Consider the following 18,279-nt stretch of genomic DNA (forward strand, 5'->3'; position numbering starts at 1 on the left):
ACCTCATAACTTCTAATCTACTTCCTGTCTCTACGAATTTGCCTGTTCTAGGTATTTCATGTAAGTGGAATGATAAAAATATTTGCCCTTTTCTGTCTGGCTTATTTCACTTAGCATGTCTTCAAGGTTCATTCAGCATGTATCAGAACTTCACACCTTTTTAATCACAGAATAATATTTCGTTGTACATATGTAGCACATTTTGTTTATCCTTTGATCTGTTGATGAACACTTGGGTTTTTTCCACTTCTTGGGTATTATTGATAAAACTGCAATGCACATTGTTCTGCGGGTGTCTGAGTGTCTGTTTTCAGTTCTTATGGGTATGTAAGTGTATCTTGGATTGGCATTGGTGAGTCATGTAGTAAGTAATTCCATGGTTAGCTCTTCGAGGAATAGCCAAACTGTTTTCCACAGCAGCTGCAACATTTTACATTCCACTTACAGTGCACAAGAGTCTGAATTTATCTCCACATCCTCACCTGTACTTGCTATTTTCCATTTATTTCTTGTTTTTTTGTTTTTAATTATATCTATGCTAATGGGTGTGAAGTGATATCTCATTGTGGTTTTGATTTTGGGTTTCTCTAAAGACTAATGGTGTTGAACATCTTTTCATGTGCTTATTGGCCATTTGTATATCTTCTTTGGAGAAATTTCTATTCAAGTCCATTGCCCATTTTTTAAAATTGGGTTGTCATTTTGTTGTTGAGCTATAGGAGTTCTTTATATATTCTGGATATTGAACCATTAATATATGACTTGCAGTTGTATTCTGGATATTGAATTCTTGTATGATTTGCAAGTAGTTTCTCCCTTCCTGTAAGTAATCTTTTCATTTTCCTGATAATGTCTTTTGATGTACAAATGTTTTTGATTCTGATTTGTCTATTTTTTGTTGTTCCACGTGCTTTAGGTGTCATATGTAAGAATCCATTGCCAAATCCAAAGTCATGAAGTTTTACCCATTTTATTCTAACAGTTTTGTTTTTAGCTCTCAAATTTAGATCATTGATCCATTTTAATTTTTATGTATGGTATGAGCTAAGGGTTTAACTTTATTATTTTTTTATTAGTTTCAGGTGTACAAAACAATGTAATAGTTAGACATCTCACCCCTCACAAAGTGATAACCCCTCTCCCCCAATCTATTAGCCCTCTGACATCGCATATAGCTGCTTCAATTCCATTGACACTTCCCTATGCTGTACTCCATATCCTGTGAATATATATATGTATATTAAATTATAGTTGACATTCAGTATTATTCAGCTTCAGGTATACAGTGCAGTGGTCAGGCATAACTTTATTCTTTACGTATAGAAACTTAGTTGTTCTGCACCATTTGTTGAAGAGACTATTCTTTCCCCATTGAATATTCTTGGTCAAAAATCAATTGGCCATTGATGTATGGGTATGTTTCTGGCTTCTCAGTTCTATTCCATTGGTCAACCCTTATGCCAGTGTTTTGGCTATTTGGGGCCCCTTTCAATTCCATATGAATCTGATGACCAGCCAACATTTATGCAAAAAAGGGATGTTGGAATATTGATTGAGATTGCATTGAATATGTACTCAGATAGTATTACATCTCAATAATTTGTCTTCCAATCCATGAACACAGGATGTCATTCCATTTAGTTGGACTTTTAAAATTTTTCAGCCATGCTTTATAATTTTCAGTGTACAAGTCTTTCACATGCTAAGCTAAATTTATTCCTGGGTATTTAATTCTTTTAGATGCTATTGTAAATGAAATTGCTTTTTAATTTTCTTTTTGGATTGTCATTGCTGGTGTATAGAAACAGCTGATTTTGTGCATTGATCTTATGATCTTATGACCTTATTGATCTTATGACCTGCAATTTTGCTAAATTTGTTACTGTTAGTAGATTTCTTGTGGATTCTTTGGGAGTTTCTGTATATAGAGAATCAGGCCATCTGTGAATATCATTTTAATTCTACCTTTCTAATTTGGATGAGTTTTATAACTTGTCTAATTGCTCTGGCTAGATATTCAGTATAGTGTTGAATAGCAGTGGTGAAAGTGGGCATTCTTGTCCTGTCCCTAATCTTAGTGGAAAGCTTTCAGTCTTGCAACAATGATTATGTTGTTAGCTGTGAATATTTCATACATTACCTTTATTATGTTGAGGAAGTACCTGTCTATTCATGTTTTTCTCAGTGTTTTTATCATGAAGGGGTGTTATGTTTTGTTAAATGCCTTTTCTGTGTCTGAGATGATCATACAGTATTTCCTTTCATTCTATTAATGTGGTGTATTATATTGACTCATTCTTGCATTCCTTGGTGAAATCTACTTACTCATGGTGTATAATCCTTTTAATGTGCTTTTAGATTTAGTTTGCTAGTATTTTCTTGAGAAGTTTTGTGTGCATATTTATAAAAGGTATTGGTTATTACAATTTCCCTGTGGTATCTTTATCTGGCTTTGGTATCAGAGAAATGCTGACCTCATGAGTTAGGAAGAGTTCCCTCCTATTCTGTTTTTTGAAAGAATTTGAAAAATATTGGAGTAAATTCTTCTTAAGTGTATGATAGTGTTCTTCAAGTCTTTCTTCTTTTTATTTTTTAAGCATTTTTTTCAATTGGGGAATATTGGGGAACAGTGTGTTTTTCCAGGGCCCATCAGCTCCAAGTCGTTGTCCTTCAATTGAGTTGTGGAGGGCGCAGCTCAGCTCCAAGTCCAGTCGCAGTTTTTCAATCTTAGTTGCAGGGGGCACAGCCCACCACCAAATGCGGGAATTGAACCGGCAACCTTGTTTAGAGCTCACGCTCTATCCAACTGAGCCATCTGGCCGCCCCAAGTCTTTCTTCTTTTTTAATGTAGGTGTTTACTGCTACATATTTTTTCTCAGCACTGCCTTTCCTGCATCCCATAAGTTTTAGTATGCTGTGTCTTCATTTTCATTGGTCTCTAAGCTCTTTTAGCATATTTAAGAAGTTGCTTGAAGTCTTTGTCTAGTAATTCCAATATTTGAACTTCCTCAGGAACTGTTTCAGTCACTATATTTTATTCCTAGGAATTGGCCGTTCTTTTCTAATTTCTTTGTATGCCTTGTGATTTTTATTCTTGAAAACTGGACGTTTTACTATGATAATGTAGTAACTGTGGAAATCAGATTTTCCCTTTCTCCAGGGTTTGACTTTTTTTGATTGTTGAAGTCTGTCATAGTCCATTTGTTTCATGAGTTTACTCAACTATTTTTACAGAGAATGTATTCTTTGCCATGTGTGGTCACTGACAACTGTTCCTTAATTCATGTTCAGATAGTGTTTTGACAGAGATTTCCTTGAATATCAGGAGCCAGAAAGAGAGAGAGTCTTTGCAGATTGGCTCTGTGTTGGGACTCTCCCACACTTAGCCAGGGTTGCACTGAACCTGTGGATCAGCCCAAAGTGAAAGAGCTTATGGTCTTCTCAGGTAGTTTTTGAGCAAGCACTTTACCGTGGGCATGTATCTGGCTTTCTAAATTCCCTGAATATATGGATGATTTTAAATGCTCTAATTTCCCAAGGAAATTCTCTCCCCAGCTTTCCCTTCTAGGCATTAAGCAGTCTGTTGTATGTCTCAACAGTAATCTTTTGTCCCAGGCATCTGTGCGCTGTTGGTCAGCCTTAAAATGTTTTCAAGCAATGCCAGCAGCTTTTCCAGCTTGCGGGAGATCCAAGTGGGCAAAACAGAGTTCAACACCTTATGTCAGTCCCAGACAGGTTCAGAAAAGACATACACAATAATGTGCGAATAAAGTTTGCTCTGCTTTCTCAGGAACTATGAACCAGAATCCCACATTGGGAATTGGGGAATGTAGTTTTTATGACTATGGCCAAGCTGGGGAGGGGGTGGGGCAAGGACGACCAAAATCACCACAAAGCTTTTCTACAGTTTTTAAGTTGCATTTTTCTTGATTGATTAAGCATTTGCTTGATTACTGTAAATCTTTTACTGTTTACAGAATTCTAATAAAGTTCTGAGAGTTTGCTTTTTTAAAAATGTACTCCAATATAATTGATTTTTATTTTATACTGTTGGGTTGGTGCAAAAGTAATTGTGGTTTTCGCAGTTATTTTTTACCTTTTAAACCACAATTACTTTTGCATCAATCTAATATCTTTGGAGATCTTTTCATGACAGGCTGCAGAGCTGACACATTCTTTTTAAAAAAAATTTTTTTTAATTTATTTTTCAATTGCAGTTGACATGAAATATGTTAGTATCAGGTGTACAACATAGTGATTAGATATTTATATACCTTGGAAGTGATCACTCTGATAAGTCTAGTACCCATCTGACACCATATTAATTACTACAATATTACTGAAAGAGTCAATAATATTGTACCTTATATCCCCATTTATCTTTATAAATGGCAATCTGTACTTTCATCTTTTTTACCCATCCTCAACCCCCCTCCCATGTGGAGACTATCAATTTGTTCTCTTGTGACCCAACAATCACCCTTCTGGGTATTTATCCAAAGAAATACAAACACTAATTTGAAAGGATATATGCACCCCTTTGTACATTACAGTATTATTTACAGTATCCAAAATATGAAAGCAGCATAAGTATCCATCGATAGATGAATGGATAAAGATATGGTACATATATATAATGGACTATTACTCGGCCATAGAAAAGAATGAAATCTTACCATTTGCAACAACATGGATGGACCTACAGGTCATTATGCTAAGTGAAATAAGTCAGACTGAGAAAGACAAATGCCATATCATTCCACTTATATGTGGAATCTAAAAAACAAAATAAATGAACAAACAAAACAGAAACAACTTGTAGTTCGGCTTGTTTTTCATTGTTCTGTCAGGGGAGCTTGGGGCTGCCTACTGTGCCATTTTGCTGATGTCACTTCTCTTTTTGGATTTAAGGAATTAGATATGAAAGTAACTTTTATGTTAAGCCACATCAGAATTAGAGCTGCTGAATAAAAATGAATTGAATGAATTTATTTCAAAGTAGTTTCCTAGAACTGACTGTTTTTTCCTTATATTAGGCCTTCTCGGTTCATGGATGTGTCATTACGTAGCTTCTCCCTCTGTTGTAACCTATTGAGCCAGGTTTGCCACACAGCAGTAACTTACTGTAAGGATGCTTTAGAAAATCATCTTCATGTTATCGTTGGTACACTTATACCCCTTGTGGATGATCAGGTGGAGGTTCAGGAACAGGTAATTTCAGAAATCATCTTCAAAATGATATTTGAAATACATTGATACAGCATTCTTGGAAGGAGCTAAGTGTTTTATGTTTACTTAGTGTAATTAGTAATTTTAGTGAAAATGTTCCTTGAAAACTGGTTGGAAAAACATTCTCAACAAATTAATTTTTGTAATCATTTAATTATAGAACACCTAGTAGTTTTGATTTAGTAGTTAATCTGATAGTTTATCTCTGATCCTGAAGTGTAGAGGTAGTCAAAACCAGGAATAGCAGTTCACACCGATATGATGGTGTGTAAGATATTACTTATACAAAATTTTTCAGTAACATTGGCACTTTCATACCTCAGTGCCCATGCTGTACTAACACTTTATTTGTTGAGTTATTTAAAAACACAGAAACAGTAATAGTTGAGCACCTTAGAAGTAATTAAAACATTTTATCTGAACTAGATTAGTAGAGTTTTTATCATGTCTTAGAGTGGGTTTGGTTGTTTTACTTTAAAATATAATTAAGCCATTTCTCCCCCCCCCCCCTTTTTTTTTTAAATTATGTTCAGGTATTGGACTTGTTGAAATACTTGGTGATAGACAACAAAGATAATGAAAACCTCTATGTCACGATTAAACTTCTAGATCCTTTTCCTGATCATGTTGTCTTTAAAGATTTACGTATTACTCAGCAGAAAATCAAATACAGTAGAGGACCCTTTTCACTCTTGGAGGTAATTATTATTCCATTATCTTGCTATTTTGTAGTAGAAAGGATAAACAGTAGTACATTTTGAAAACCTCTAATGCTTTAAAAGTAAAAAATTGAATCTTTAAAAAGTTGTGATAAAAAAGTAACACATAAAAAACTGAATCTTAATATGTCCTCTTCCATTGCAGTAAAAATATAAATATCAAAGTTTTTTGGTAAAGATTTGAATTTAAATATTGAATGAATGTGATTAAAATATGCTTGGTTTTCATATGCATAAGATCCATTAATATCTCGAAATTACCATCTGATTCTTTTAGGGACAATTTAATGTTTAAATTAGAGATGATATTTAACTTTTCAAAGAGTTTTTCAAGCTTTGATTCTGTTTTAACCTTTATAACTTAAAGATTATATTCAGGTATATATATTTTTATCTTATTATAATTTAAAAATCATACTCTATTTTACTATGTATCAATATGAAAATATAGTTAAATATATTAAGATGTAAAATCAGAGTTATGGTACTAAATAAATAGAAATGTAAGCTTTTTCCTCTTAATTGAGTATCCTATAACATACTTAAAATCTTAACTATGTTATCATGAGAGTCTATTAGAATTTAAATTAAAATGTAGGATTTGAAATGGAATTAAGTAAATTATTTCTACTTTGGTAGTAATAGTGATATAAGTCAGTGCCTATAAAAGGCACTAGCTAATTTTTTTCTTTAAATTTTATTTCACAGACTTAATACAGGTAAAAAGCAAGTTACATTTTTAACTAATTTTCTCTTTTAGGAAATTAACCATTTTCTCTCAGTAAGTGTTTATGATGCACTTCCATTGACAAGGCTTGAAGGATTGAAGGATCTTAGAAGACAACTAGAACAACATAAAGATCAAATGATCGAGCTTATGAAAGCATCTCAGGGTACTGATTTTAATGACATGGGCTATTTGTGCCTATTTCTTTTTGAAAGAACCTTTTATAAATTCTTACTCCTGGTTTAATTGCCATGGACTGAGTTAAGACTCTCATCATTTAGTTCAGACCCTCATCATTTCTGATCTAACCATAAAAGACTTCCTTCCTAATGATCTCTTCACCTTGAACTACTCCCATTTTATCCCTCTTCTACACCTCGGCCAGGATTTCTCTAAATCCAAACATGATCATGTTATTCTATTAAAAAAATGTATCTTCCTACTGCCTACAAGAAAAATGAATTCCTTAGAGCCATGCATAAAAGGTAATCTGTCTCTGCCTACTGCTCCAGCTTAATTTAAGTAAAACAAATGTGTTTCATTTAAAACATCATTTAAGTATGTGTGTCATGTGTATACATATGTGTATGTGTTTTTATATATACGCATATATGTATACATGTTTCTAGCTTTATTTTATTGAGAAAACATTCATTTTTATGTTAATTTGATTTGAGTTTAGGTTGTTATGGTATTGCAGTTGTGGAGAACTTTTTCTACTTATGTTTTGGTTTTCATTTTCCTGTGCCCATTAATTTTGTATTTCTATTGTATTATTCTTATCCTCAGGACTTTCTAAAACTAATTTTGATTTTAACCACCTGAGATCTGAGTTTCTAGTGCATTTGTTCTGAGATACATACATATAAAAAATATGAACACCTCTATCTCTTATTTTTAAGTATCTGGTTATTTCGTTGGTCTAGACCTGCCTTGTCCGATACAGCCACTAGCTGTTTGTAGCTATTTAAATTTAAATGAATTAAAATTTAACAAAATTTGAAGTTCAGTTTCTTCATTGTGCTAGCACATGTCAAGTTCTTAGTAGTAGCATGTGGATAGTCGCTGTTACTGGACAGGACAGATTAGACTATTTCCATCATTACAGAAAGTTCTATTGGACAATTCTGGTCTAGACTAAATGCTAGAGGTTTAAAAACCAAGCATGTTTCCAGGGTTCCTTCTAGCTTAATGTTGAATGATTTTTGTGTCTCTGTTGGTGATTCTGCTAAGGTACTAACCTTTCATGAGACATTTTTCTTTTTGTTTGCCAAATATTGCCGATCACTTTTACATCATTTTATTTCATAAGGAATTTCAAGTACATTCACTTCATATTTTTTGAAGTGCTCATGATACAAAACCTTTTAAAAAAATGTGAAAGTTTTCTAGTCAGATAATTTTAATATATAAGCAAATTGTAAAGAAAAGTGTTGTCTCCATTATAGTTGAAACTAATTTTTTCAAAACTGCTCCTAGATAATCCGCAAGATGGCATAATGGTGAAGCTAGTTGTCAGCTTGTTGCAGTTATGCAAGATGGCAATAAACCACACTGGTGAAAGAGAAGTTTTAGGTAAACTATTTGGCAAAATGAATATGAGTTTTTATGTTTGAGTGGTCATCTTTATAATATTTTCAAAATCAGTAAGTTTATCAATTGGGATATTAGGGAAATGTCAGCTGCCAGCTAAGTTATATTTCTGTTTAGTTAAAGTATCTGTAAGCATCCTTCCTTTCATATTTTCCTTTCTTAGACATTCATGTATATAAAGTGAAAAGTTGGTCATTTACATATGCTCTCGATTTGAAAATGCCTTGTAAATACTTAGGAAAGTCAAATATACCTATTTGTAATATTAATTTGCAAATAAATTTACAACTTGATACATTTTATAAATGACTGATACTTAGTATCTTTTTCATGTAACAAAAATGAGAGTGAGGACTTGGAGGGCTATATTAAACTCAAATATTAAAACTATTTAAGTCCTTTACTATCATCATTTGGGGTAACCTAATATAAGATAAATAGCCAATGTTAGGCCTAGTATATGTGTTTGGATTTGGTGGTCACAGGATGGGAAAATCATGTAATTAAAATCAGCTTAAAGTTGTGATGACCGTATTGCTGCAAATAAGAAAAACGGGAGGAAAGCAAAAGGCGCTTCATAGATTCCTTTATCTTTCAGTGGAATCTTCCTTCTCAGTGGGAGCCTAATATCTAGGGTACTTCCTTTCTTGGTAAATTTTTTATTGAACTATATCTTGCTAACAGGTAAGTGTACAGACCATAAGTATATAACTTGAAGAATTTTCACAAACAATACACCTGTGCATCTAGCACCCAGACCAAGAAACAACCTTATCAGCACCCTAGAAGTTTCCTTTAAACAAGGAAACTTTCCCTTTGTTTATAGTAGCACCCCTTTTGGGGATAAACCTGATTTGCTGCAGGAACCAACCCTAAGTGCTTTCCTGGGCAGCACAAAATCTTTGTACCCACAGCTAACATCATACTTAATGATAAGAGACTGACTGAAAGCTTTCTCCCTCAGATTAGGAATGAGACAAGGTGCCCACTTGTACCACTTCTATTAAACATTATACTGGAAGTTTTAGCCAAAGCAATTGGACAAGAAAACGAAATAAAGAGCATTCCAATTGAAAAGGAAAAAGTAAAATGATCTCTATTCACAGATGACATAATTTTATATATATAGAAAATCCCAGTCTACAAGAAAGGTACTATGTTAGAGCTAATAAATGAATTCAACAAAGTTGCAAGATACAAGATTAACACGCAGAATTCAGTAGTGTTTCTATACACTAGCAATGAACAATCTAAAAAGGAAACTTCATTCCATTTACAGTTCCATTTATAATAGTATCTAAGAGAATTAAAAACACGGGATAAATTTAATCAGGGAGGTGAAAGACTTGTGCACATTTTGTTTCTTAGAAGTGAGTCACTAAGTACTACCCACACTCAAGGGGAGAGCAATTAGGCTCCATCTTTTGAAAGGAGGACTATCAAATAATTTGTGAACATATTTTAATGAATTCCACCATAACTGGGAAAGAGCATGAGCGATTCCTCTGACATGATGAAAATGTTCTCACTTCATCTGGATAGTGCTAATTCAGATGGGAAAAAATATGAGTTCACACACAGGGGTGTGTTTACTTGTGAGTCTTGACTGAACTGAGTGTTTAAGGTTTGTGGACTTGATGTATGTAAAACCTCCAAAAATTTTTAACAGTTTTAAAATGTGTTGATACTCTCACACTGTAGCTATGTTTAGACTTTCATCATTAATATCTATATTCTTTTACTAGTTAATCTATCTCCTGGGTGTGATTTTATAGAGGAAGCTATCTATTGCCCACATGGATGATATGTAAAGGAATGATAATATTTTGCAGCTTCTTTAGTTTATTCAAAAATCTTTGAGAAACACTTAACTCTTGAAAGATGACAAAACAGCATTATAGTTTTGAAATTAAAAAATCTCTGTTGTATGTGTGATCTCTTAGCTATAACTGCTGATACTGAATTTCTATACGTAGAGGCTGTTGGAAGCTGCTTGGGAGAAGTAGGTCCTATAGATTTCTCTACGATAGCTATACAGCATAGTAAAGATACATCTTATGCCAAGGCCCTTCAGTTATTTGAAGATAAAGAACTTCAGTGGACCCTCATAATGCTGACTTACCTGAATAATACACTGATAGAAGATTGGTGAGTGTTTAATGATACTTTATTTCTGATAGCACTTACTTAACCTGACGTTAAAAAGAGAATGATTCTTCACATAAATTAACATTTCCAGTAACTTAAATGCTTTCTTTTCTATGTTGCCATAGTTTTCTTTCAGTCTCAAGTATTTTAATGAAAATTGTATTTCTAGTAATTTACATAATTACTAAAACCCTACTATGTGCCAGGCATTTGAGATAGTGATGAATATACCAGACAAGGTCTGTGTTATATTTTAGTGAGAGTAGACTAGACAAATAAATAATAAGAAAACTGCCAAGTGATTCTATACAGAACATTAAGATAGGGGAATGTAAAGTGGGATATTTTGGACATTTGTCAAAATCAAAGATGCCACCGTCTTCTCAGCTAGACTATTTTGATCCTTTTAAAATAAGTCACAGAGCAGAAGTTTCATGACTCCAATTTCTTAAGCTAATCAAACAAGGTTTTCTTTTACCTATTTATTCTCTATGCAAAACAAAATTGTAACAGATACAATAATTTCAGCTTGCTGGTTACGAGATTACTTTTGCTTTCTTTGCCCCCTTCCCCATTTATCTATCAATTTATTTACTTGTTTTTGGTATATTTAAAGACCTGATCACCATTTTTGGTGGGTGAGTTCAAAGGATTTTTGCCCACAACTAGGCATCTTTCAAAGGTAAATAGGTATTTTGCATGTTTCCCTACAACCTGTCCTCCTTCTCGGGGAATAAATAATTGGCAATAATGTCTACCTGCATGTTTTTATTGTTGTTTTAGTGGACATGTATCTTTCTCTCTTTTGTTGTTGTTACAATAAAAAGGCTGCCATGTTTCCCCCCCAACATTTTATTATAAAAATTTTTCAAATGTACAGCAACGTTAAAAGAATTTTACAATAATACCCATATACTTACCACTTAGATTCTACCTAGATTCTACCATCAGTATTTTACTACTATCCTTGCTTTGTCACATCAAGCCATTCTTTTATCCATTTATTTTTCTATCTATTTCACTTTTTAAATGTGTATCTGGCACAATTTTTGAAAAGGTTTTCCATAGGAAAATTGTAAGCATTAAATGTTTCATTTGTTACACAGTACTCTGCAATTGGTTTTTCAAAAAAAGGTACACACAGATATTAGTGTGACTTAAACTTGAGAACCATAAGGAACAGGTACAATTTATTATTCCTATCTTTCTGTGAGAGGAAAAAAAAAATCATTACATGTTTAAGGGGCCTCTGGTCTACAGAGGGTATGTTAAGCAAGGAATTCCCAGAATAGCTGGTTATGGAAGGCTTTACTGAGGAAATGTCACCTAGCTGATCCTAGTATTCAGGAGTCAGCTGTAAGATGATGGGAACGGTAAAACATTTAAGATAGGGAATATCTAGAGTGAAAATAAGATTGGTGTGTTTGAGGAACAGGAAAAAGTCTGGTGTGGAAAAAGATGATGGGAAATGAAATTAGAAAGGTAAGACTAATTCTGATTAAGAAACTTGGATTTTATTTGAAATATATAAGGAAGCCATGGAGTTTTAAGCAGAGTAGTGTCATGATGCTACTTAAATTTTTTCTCTAGCTTTTATATGGCAGATGGATTGTGATGGGGCAAAAGCAAAAACAGGAAGCCTGATTATGAAATTTGCAGTTGTCCAGAGGAGAAATGATAGTGACGTGGATCAGGGGGGCAGTAATGGAGGTAGACAGGAAATGGGTGGAACATTTTAACATAGAGCCAGCAGGACTTGCTGATTAAGCATATGGAGGAATGAGGAAAATAGAGAGCAGTGAAGGATGAGGCCAAGTTTAGGTTTTATGTTTCTGTGTCTTAATTGAGAAACGTAAAGAGAATTAGGCCTTTACTTGAAAGCTCATCAGCATTTACAGTGTCAGGCTTTATGACAATTTTTGTCAGCTGTCCTATTTTCAGTATTCTTATATTGCAGCCCTCCTTTTCCTAATTTTTTTGCAAAAGAGAAGGCCATTCCGTGTTTCAATAGATGTTTTAGATGCCTTACCTAATGATTCTCAGCTAGCTTCGGCTCAGAATAAGTGTGTACTTTTTGTTTGTTTAAAATTGTTCTAGACAATAATTATATCATTTAGAGGGAAATATTCTGCCTTATCCCAAATTATTTGTATTTCTTTGAGAAAAGATCAAATATTGTTTTCTCAGGTGAATTACTATTCTGTCATTCTCATTACTCATTTTTAATTAGTATTATTTTTTATGAGTCCTTTAAATTTTTAGTAGCTGTAGTATAAATTTTAATGTATTGGATGAAGGGAATTGCCATTGCAGTGATTAGTTTACTAAAAGAATGTTAACATTTCTTTTTATAATTTTGGCTTTGATGTAATAGAATTTTATAGATGTAAAATTTCTTAATGTAAAATTTTCTAATAATATATATTTTAGATTTTAGTTTTTTCATAGGAGGTTGCTTAACATTTTATCAAGATTAATAGCTGGTATACTTTATAGGCATTTGAATTATATGTTTTTCAGTGTCACAGTGCGATCAGCTGCCGTTACATGTTTGAAAAATATTTTAGCCACAAAGACTGGACATAGTTTTTGGGAGATTTACAAGATGACAACTGATCCCATGCTGACCTATCTACAGCCTTTTAGAACATCGAGGAAAAAGGTCTCTCAAATAATAAATGTTTTTTGAATACCCACTGTTCTAGAACAGTTCTATTTACTGTCAGACAAGAATATCAAATTGCTTAAATAGTATTATACTGACATTTAACCTTTTTTAGAAATAATTCTAGAATTTCTTGAACCCAAGGGATTTGTATTTTTCACTATGGTAGTGTGGAAAAACAGAGATGAGATAGGTAGCCTAAAGAAGTGATGACTGATTTGGGCAAAGGAAGAGTTCTTAATGCCAGGCCTTTTTTCTTAGAAGTGAAAATCCCTGACTTTGATCTCATGAAAGCCATTGTGGTTTATAGGTATTTTGATCAACAAGCAAGTATTTATTTCCATAGCATTTTTAAGTATCACATACCCAAGTGAAATGTAAGATGACCTATAGATTTCATCCTTTTTCCATGTTGACATCATTACAAGGTTCCATCAAAAGTACTCTATGAAGGGTATTTAAGAGCTCTTGCTTCTCCTTTAAGTCTAAGCATTCCTGTTTAACATTTCTTTTCATAAAGTGACTGAGAAATGTATGATTAAGTTTTCACCAGTTTAATTTCAGGGCATATACTCAGCATTGAAATAGTACTTTTAATGCATCATAAATACAATTTTGGTCTTAGTGAAATTACTGGTTAAACTATTAATAAAACTAGTAATGGAACCTGTGAAACACTATAGTTAATAACATTTTAAATTCTCATTTCATCTTGAAGTCAATTCTGTGTAGTAGATTTGGACTGGTTTTGTATATAAAACAGATGAGGCAGAGAGTTGTGATTCATGTAATATACTAGTAGTGAGCTGAGAGAATTCAAGTTTTTTGCTGTCTAGACCAATAATTTTTTACGATACCACTCTGCCTCTCATGTAAACATAAATGTATTTTAAATTTAAAAGATAATCATTGTCTCCAGATTTAACTATATTTAGTTTTATTTGGAAACAGATTTGTCTAAATATTTGTTTGGTATAGGAAGGGTAAAATGTATTTCTGATTACCTTATATTTACATTTTCTGATCACTTCCTTTCTAGTTCTTAGAAGTATCCAGACTTGACAAAGAAAACCCTTTAGAAGGCTTGGATGATACAAGCCTGTGGATTCCTCAAAATGAAAATCATGACATTTGGATAAAGACACTGACTTGTGCTTTTTTGGATAGTGGAGGCACCAAAAGTGAAATTCTTCAATTATTAAAGCCAATGTGCGAGGTAAGAAGATTAATTGGTCTGACTTGATTCCTTTCTACCTTTGCTTTTTTTCATTTGAGTTTTCTCTTAATAGTTTTCTTTGCTTGTCCCATTCCGTTTGGCTTCTGTGTACATGTTTGTGGCCTATAATATCTAAAATGAGTGCTGTGGTATAGTAGCCTATTATCTTCATGCAGCATCACTTACACTCAGCTCTTGTGAATCTATCCATCAAACAGGGTGTCTTTATGAGCCATAACTTATGCAGTAAGTTTCACCTGTGGGGTAGTTGCATACTGGATGAGTTCTAAGGGGTGCCTTGAGTAATTTGTTGCTCATGAGAGTTACAATACTGATGACTGTAAATATTTATATTAACCAAAAGCCTGTCTTTTTTTTTGGTTTATTTACTTCTTCTAATAAGGTCATTGTCATTTGCTTCCCTGATATGCTTTGCTTAGTGAGAAAAAGGGTGGGGGGTAGCAGTTAACATTGCTTTTTTATTTTTGAAGGTACAGTACAATTTATTTCAATAGAGAGTAAAGGTACATACCAAATCAAACAAAAACTTTATACACTTTTATCAAATGTCATCTAAAATAGCACAAAATGATGATGCTTTTAGACTAAAAGCTAACCTAATTTACAGTACTGCCAAGCATGATTCAACAGAAACATGAAAACGAAATATCTGACTACATCAAAAATCTACCAATCACAAATAACTGATAGAGAAGTGAATATTTTGTTAAACTGCACCCATTGAAAGCAATTTAAAAAGCAGTCCTTGCTTCATACAGAAGAAGTATTGACAGTGAATAAATTAACACACTGTCTGCAACACTGCACTGCACTTGGACGAGATCGACAGAGTAATATCCTGGACATACACAGAACTCCTTTGTCATCAGTGAACAAACCTAAGGTTTTTATAAAATTCTGACTGGGCCAGAGATAAAATGTTCCAAATATACATTTATATATACCCCAATTTCTAATTCCTTAAATTCTCTTTCCAAAACTGGCTTTTTGACTTGTCTTTAGTTTAAAAAGGAAAAAGTGTGCAATTGGTAATCTGCAGTCTATCTTATGTGTGTAGTATGTGATGAATATATAAAGATAGTATCTTGGCAAAAAAAAGTTTGACTACCATAGTAAAGCACTTTTTTATATTTTGGAGTATACCACAGAAAAGCACCCAAATTTTATACCCAGAAATTGGGGTTTATTAAAAAATAAATATTTTAACATGGCTATTATAGCTTTTCACTAAGTGTAAAAAACGTGCAAAAATCAGATTTTCAGCTTTTGTTGTAAATGTTGATCCCCATTTTTCCCTTATCAAATTAGAGTACTTCTGTTATTAACACTTCAGCTATAAAATTATAGTAGTGATCATTTGTAAGCAGTATTCTATTTCATTATATGCAAATGGCCTAGACTGGAAATCAACAATTACATTGTAACTAACACATATGTTTTATATAGGTATTCTGTTTTCTTTAAAAAAAAAAAAAACACTGTCTAGTACACTTTTTTTGTATGTTTTTTAGCAGTACATTGAGTTTATGACATACTCATCTATCATTTTTTTAAAAAGCTTACTATGTCAGTAATGGAATAAAAATTTTAAGTATATTATTTTTGACTGAATGTGTTTTGTGTATTCTAGGTGAAAACTGACTTTTGTCAGACTGTGCTTCCATATTTGATTCATGATATTTTACTCCAAGATACAAATGAATCTTGGAGAAATCTGCTTTCTACACACATTCAGGGATTTTTCACTAGCTGTTTCAGACACTCTTTACAAACGAGCCGATCCACGACCCCTGCAAATTTGGATTCAGGTATTCTGTTAAATTCCTCACATTTATACTGTTATCTTTTTAATTCTAGAGAAAGATAGATTGTTTGAATCTCATCAAAATGCTTTGTAGGCTTAATTCTATAGCCTCTAAACATCTATTTCTTTATCTGTAGAATGGAGATAAATATAGCAAGTTTTCAATGAGATAATGTGTGTAAAGCACCTAGAATATTACTTGCTGGATAGTACTCCCTCAGTAAATTTTGGCTATTAATAATAGAGCAACTAACTGAGCATTCAGTATGTCAAGCACTGTGGTTGGCACTGGCAAAATAGATATGAACAAGACACACCCTGTATTCTAGCAGTGGAGAAGCAGACAAACACAACCAGATATTATAGGTACTGTGTTGGAGATAATGGAATATTCATACTGAAGCTCTGGCCAACTCATTTTATAAAAGCAGTGTTTTTTTATTACAAAATCATATTTAGTGTAGAAAATATAGAAAAATTAGCATAGGTTAAAAAAGTTTACCCATAATCCTATGATCTAGAATAATGACAGTTAACATTTGGTATGTATTTCCAGTTTTTTAAAACAAATATTGGATTGTACTTTATTTACTTTTACAACCTATTTTTCCTTCCATACTATATATTTCCCATAGTAAGAGCTTATAGAAGGAGAAATTCCACCAGCAATTAGGTGCACATTATATATATATATATATATATATATATATATATATATACATATGCATAGTTGAGGACTCATTATGGGTTAGTTTTTCAAACTTAAATTTAAAAAAAGGAAAAACAATTCATAGATCTGTAAGGTTAACTTACTGTCCTTAGTCTATTGTATTAATGTATTTTATGTGCAAAAATAAAACTAGATACAAATTCACTTAAGACCAATAGAATTATAAGAAAAATATTAATTTAATGTGATATTTTGCTACAACTAAATTGCACTTTCCAACCTAGACTATGATTCTAGTCTCTTTGGCATAGGTTGTTGTCACTCAACCAATTGTTCCATTTATTTTTACTACTACAACCTTTATTTGACATGACTGTGATGTCATTTAGATTTAACTTTGCTCTGCTTTATGTTTTTTTAATGTATGATCTTTTCTATTGGCTAACAGCAATTGCAAATCTATTTGGAATAACATAATTATAAACGTAGATGTGGATGCCTATTCTGTAGTTCTACTAGATTATACATTGGTCATATAAATGGTCTAGAACATGCTTATATGAATTTTCTTTAGGCCGTTGTAATGGAAGTCCTAAACTAAAAATTCTCATAGAGACTTTGCAAACTACCTAGACTATATCTCTTATTCTTAATTTGGGAAGTACAGGTATAAGTGATTTACAGTTACCAGTAAGCATTTAAACTTTAAATATTATGTAATTTAAAGCAGTATTAAAAACAATTTTATTATACACCAAGCTTAATAAAATCACTGCTTATGGTAACCTAACAATTTGTTATCAAGATCATGGCCAAGACTTTTTCCTCATTTTTATCATTTGTATAGACATATTTATGCTACAACCACTCAAAGACAGAATCAGCCAGTTTTATTTTATGTCTGTGTGGAGTGCCAATATTTTTATTGCCTTAACTGAAAATTTAAACTTCACATGTAAAATTCTGCTCTTAAAAAGGAAAGTAAATATATAGAGTTCTATCAAATTAAATGGTTTATCTTTTCTGGTGTCTCACGGCGTTCACTTGAACCTCCCATGTGCATCTCAGATTTAACTGTCTGAAGGTACGCTTATCATCTTCATCCTATTCCCCCAGCCTGCTTCTCATAATGTGTACCTACCTCTTCAGTGAATGGCATGCAGTTGCCCAAGCCACGTGTAATCACATGTCTCATTTGATGACCAAGTTCTGCCAATTCCGTGCTATAAATAACTTTAGTCCATCTCTTTCTCTCTGTCCCCCGTATCTGTGGTTCAACAATATTGAAATTCTTTCAGTAAATTCTTCAAGTTATTTCTTGTTCCATCCATCTCTTATTCCAGTATCACTATTGCCTAAAACACTGTCCTTTCCTCTTCTGCTGGACCATTACTCTTCTGTCAGATCTCACTTATTCTGTGAAACTTCTTGTTTAGAGTATGTTCCTTTCTATACTCCTCTGCGGTTTCCTAAACTTTCCTTGTCAT

At 32.8% G+C, this 18,279-nt stretch overlaps 1 protein-coding gene across 4 annotated transcripts in view; it reads left to right on the forward strand.

Annotated features, from left to right (window-relative positions):
- Nucleotides 1-18,279, forward strand: part of ATM (ATM serine/threonine kinase) — a 119,235-nt gene that overhangs the window by 44,473 nt on the left and 56,483 nt on the right. For all 4 annotated transcript variants that reach the window (XM_074335523.1, XM_074335525.1, XM_074335524.1 and 1 more), the window contains 8 exons: nucleotides 5,037-5,211; nucleotides 5,763-5,927; nucleotides 6,709-6,841; nucleotides 8,155-8,250; nucleotides 10,245-10,416; nucleotides 12,937-13,078; nucleotides 14,121-14,297; nucleotides 15,949-16,126. In XM_074335523.1, the coding sequence (XP_074191624.1) occupies nucleotides 5,037-5,211; nucleotides 5,763-5,927; nucleotides 6,709-6,841; nucleotides 8,155-8,250; nucleotides 10,245-10,416; nucleotides 12,937-13,078; nucleotides 14,121-14,297; nucleotides 15,949-16,126 (1,238 nt within the window). The remainder of the gene's footprint in view (nucleotides 1-5,036; nucleotides 5,212-5,762; nucleotides 5,928-6,708; nucleotides 6,842-8,154; nucleotides 8,251-10,244; nucleotides 10,417-12,936; nucleotides 13,079-14,120; nucleotides 14,298-15,948; nucleotides 16,127-18,279) is intronic.

Source organism: Rhinolophus sinicus, linkage group LG06 (assembly GCF_036562045.2).
Source record: "Rhinolophus sinicus isolate RSC01 linkage group LG06, ASM3656204v1, whole genome shotgun sequence".
Taxonomy (NCBI): domain Eukaryota; kingdom Metazoa; phylum Chordata; class Mammalia; order Chiroptera; family Rhinolophidae; genus Rhinolophus; species Rhinolophus sinicus.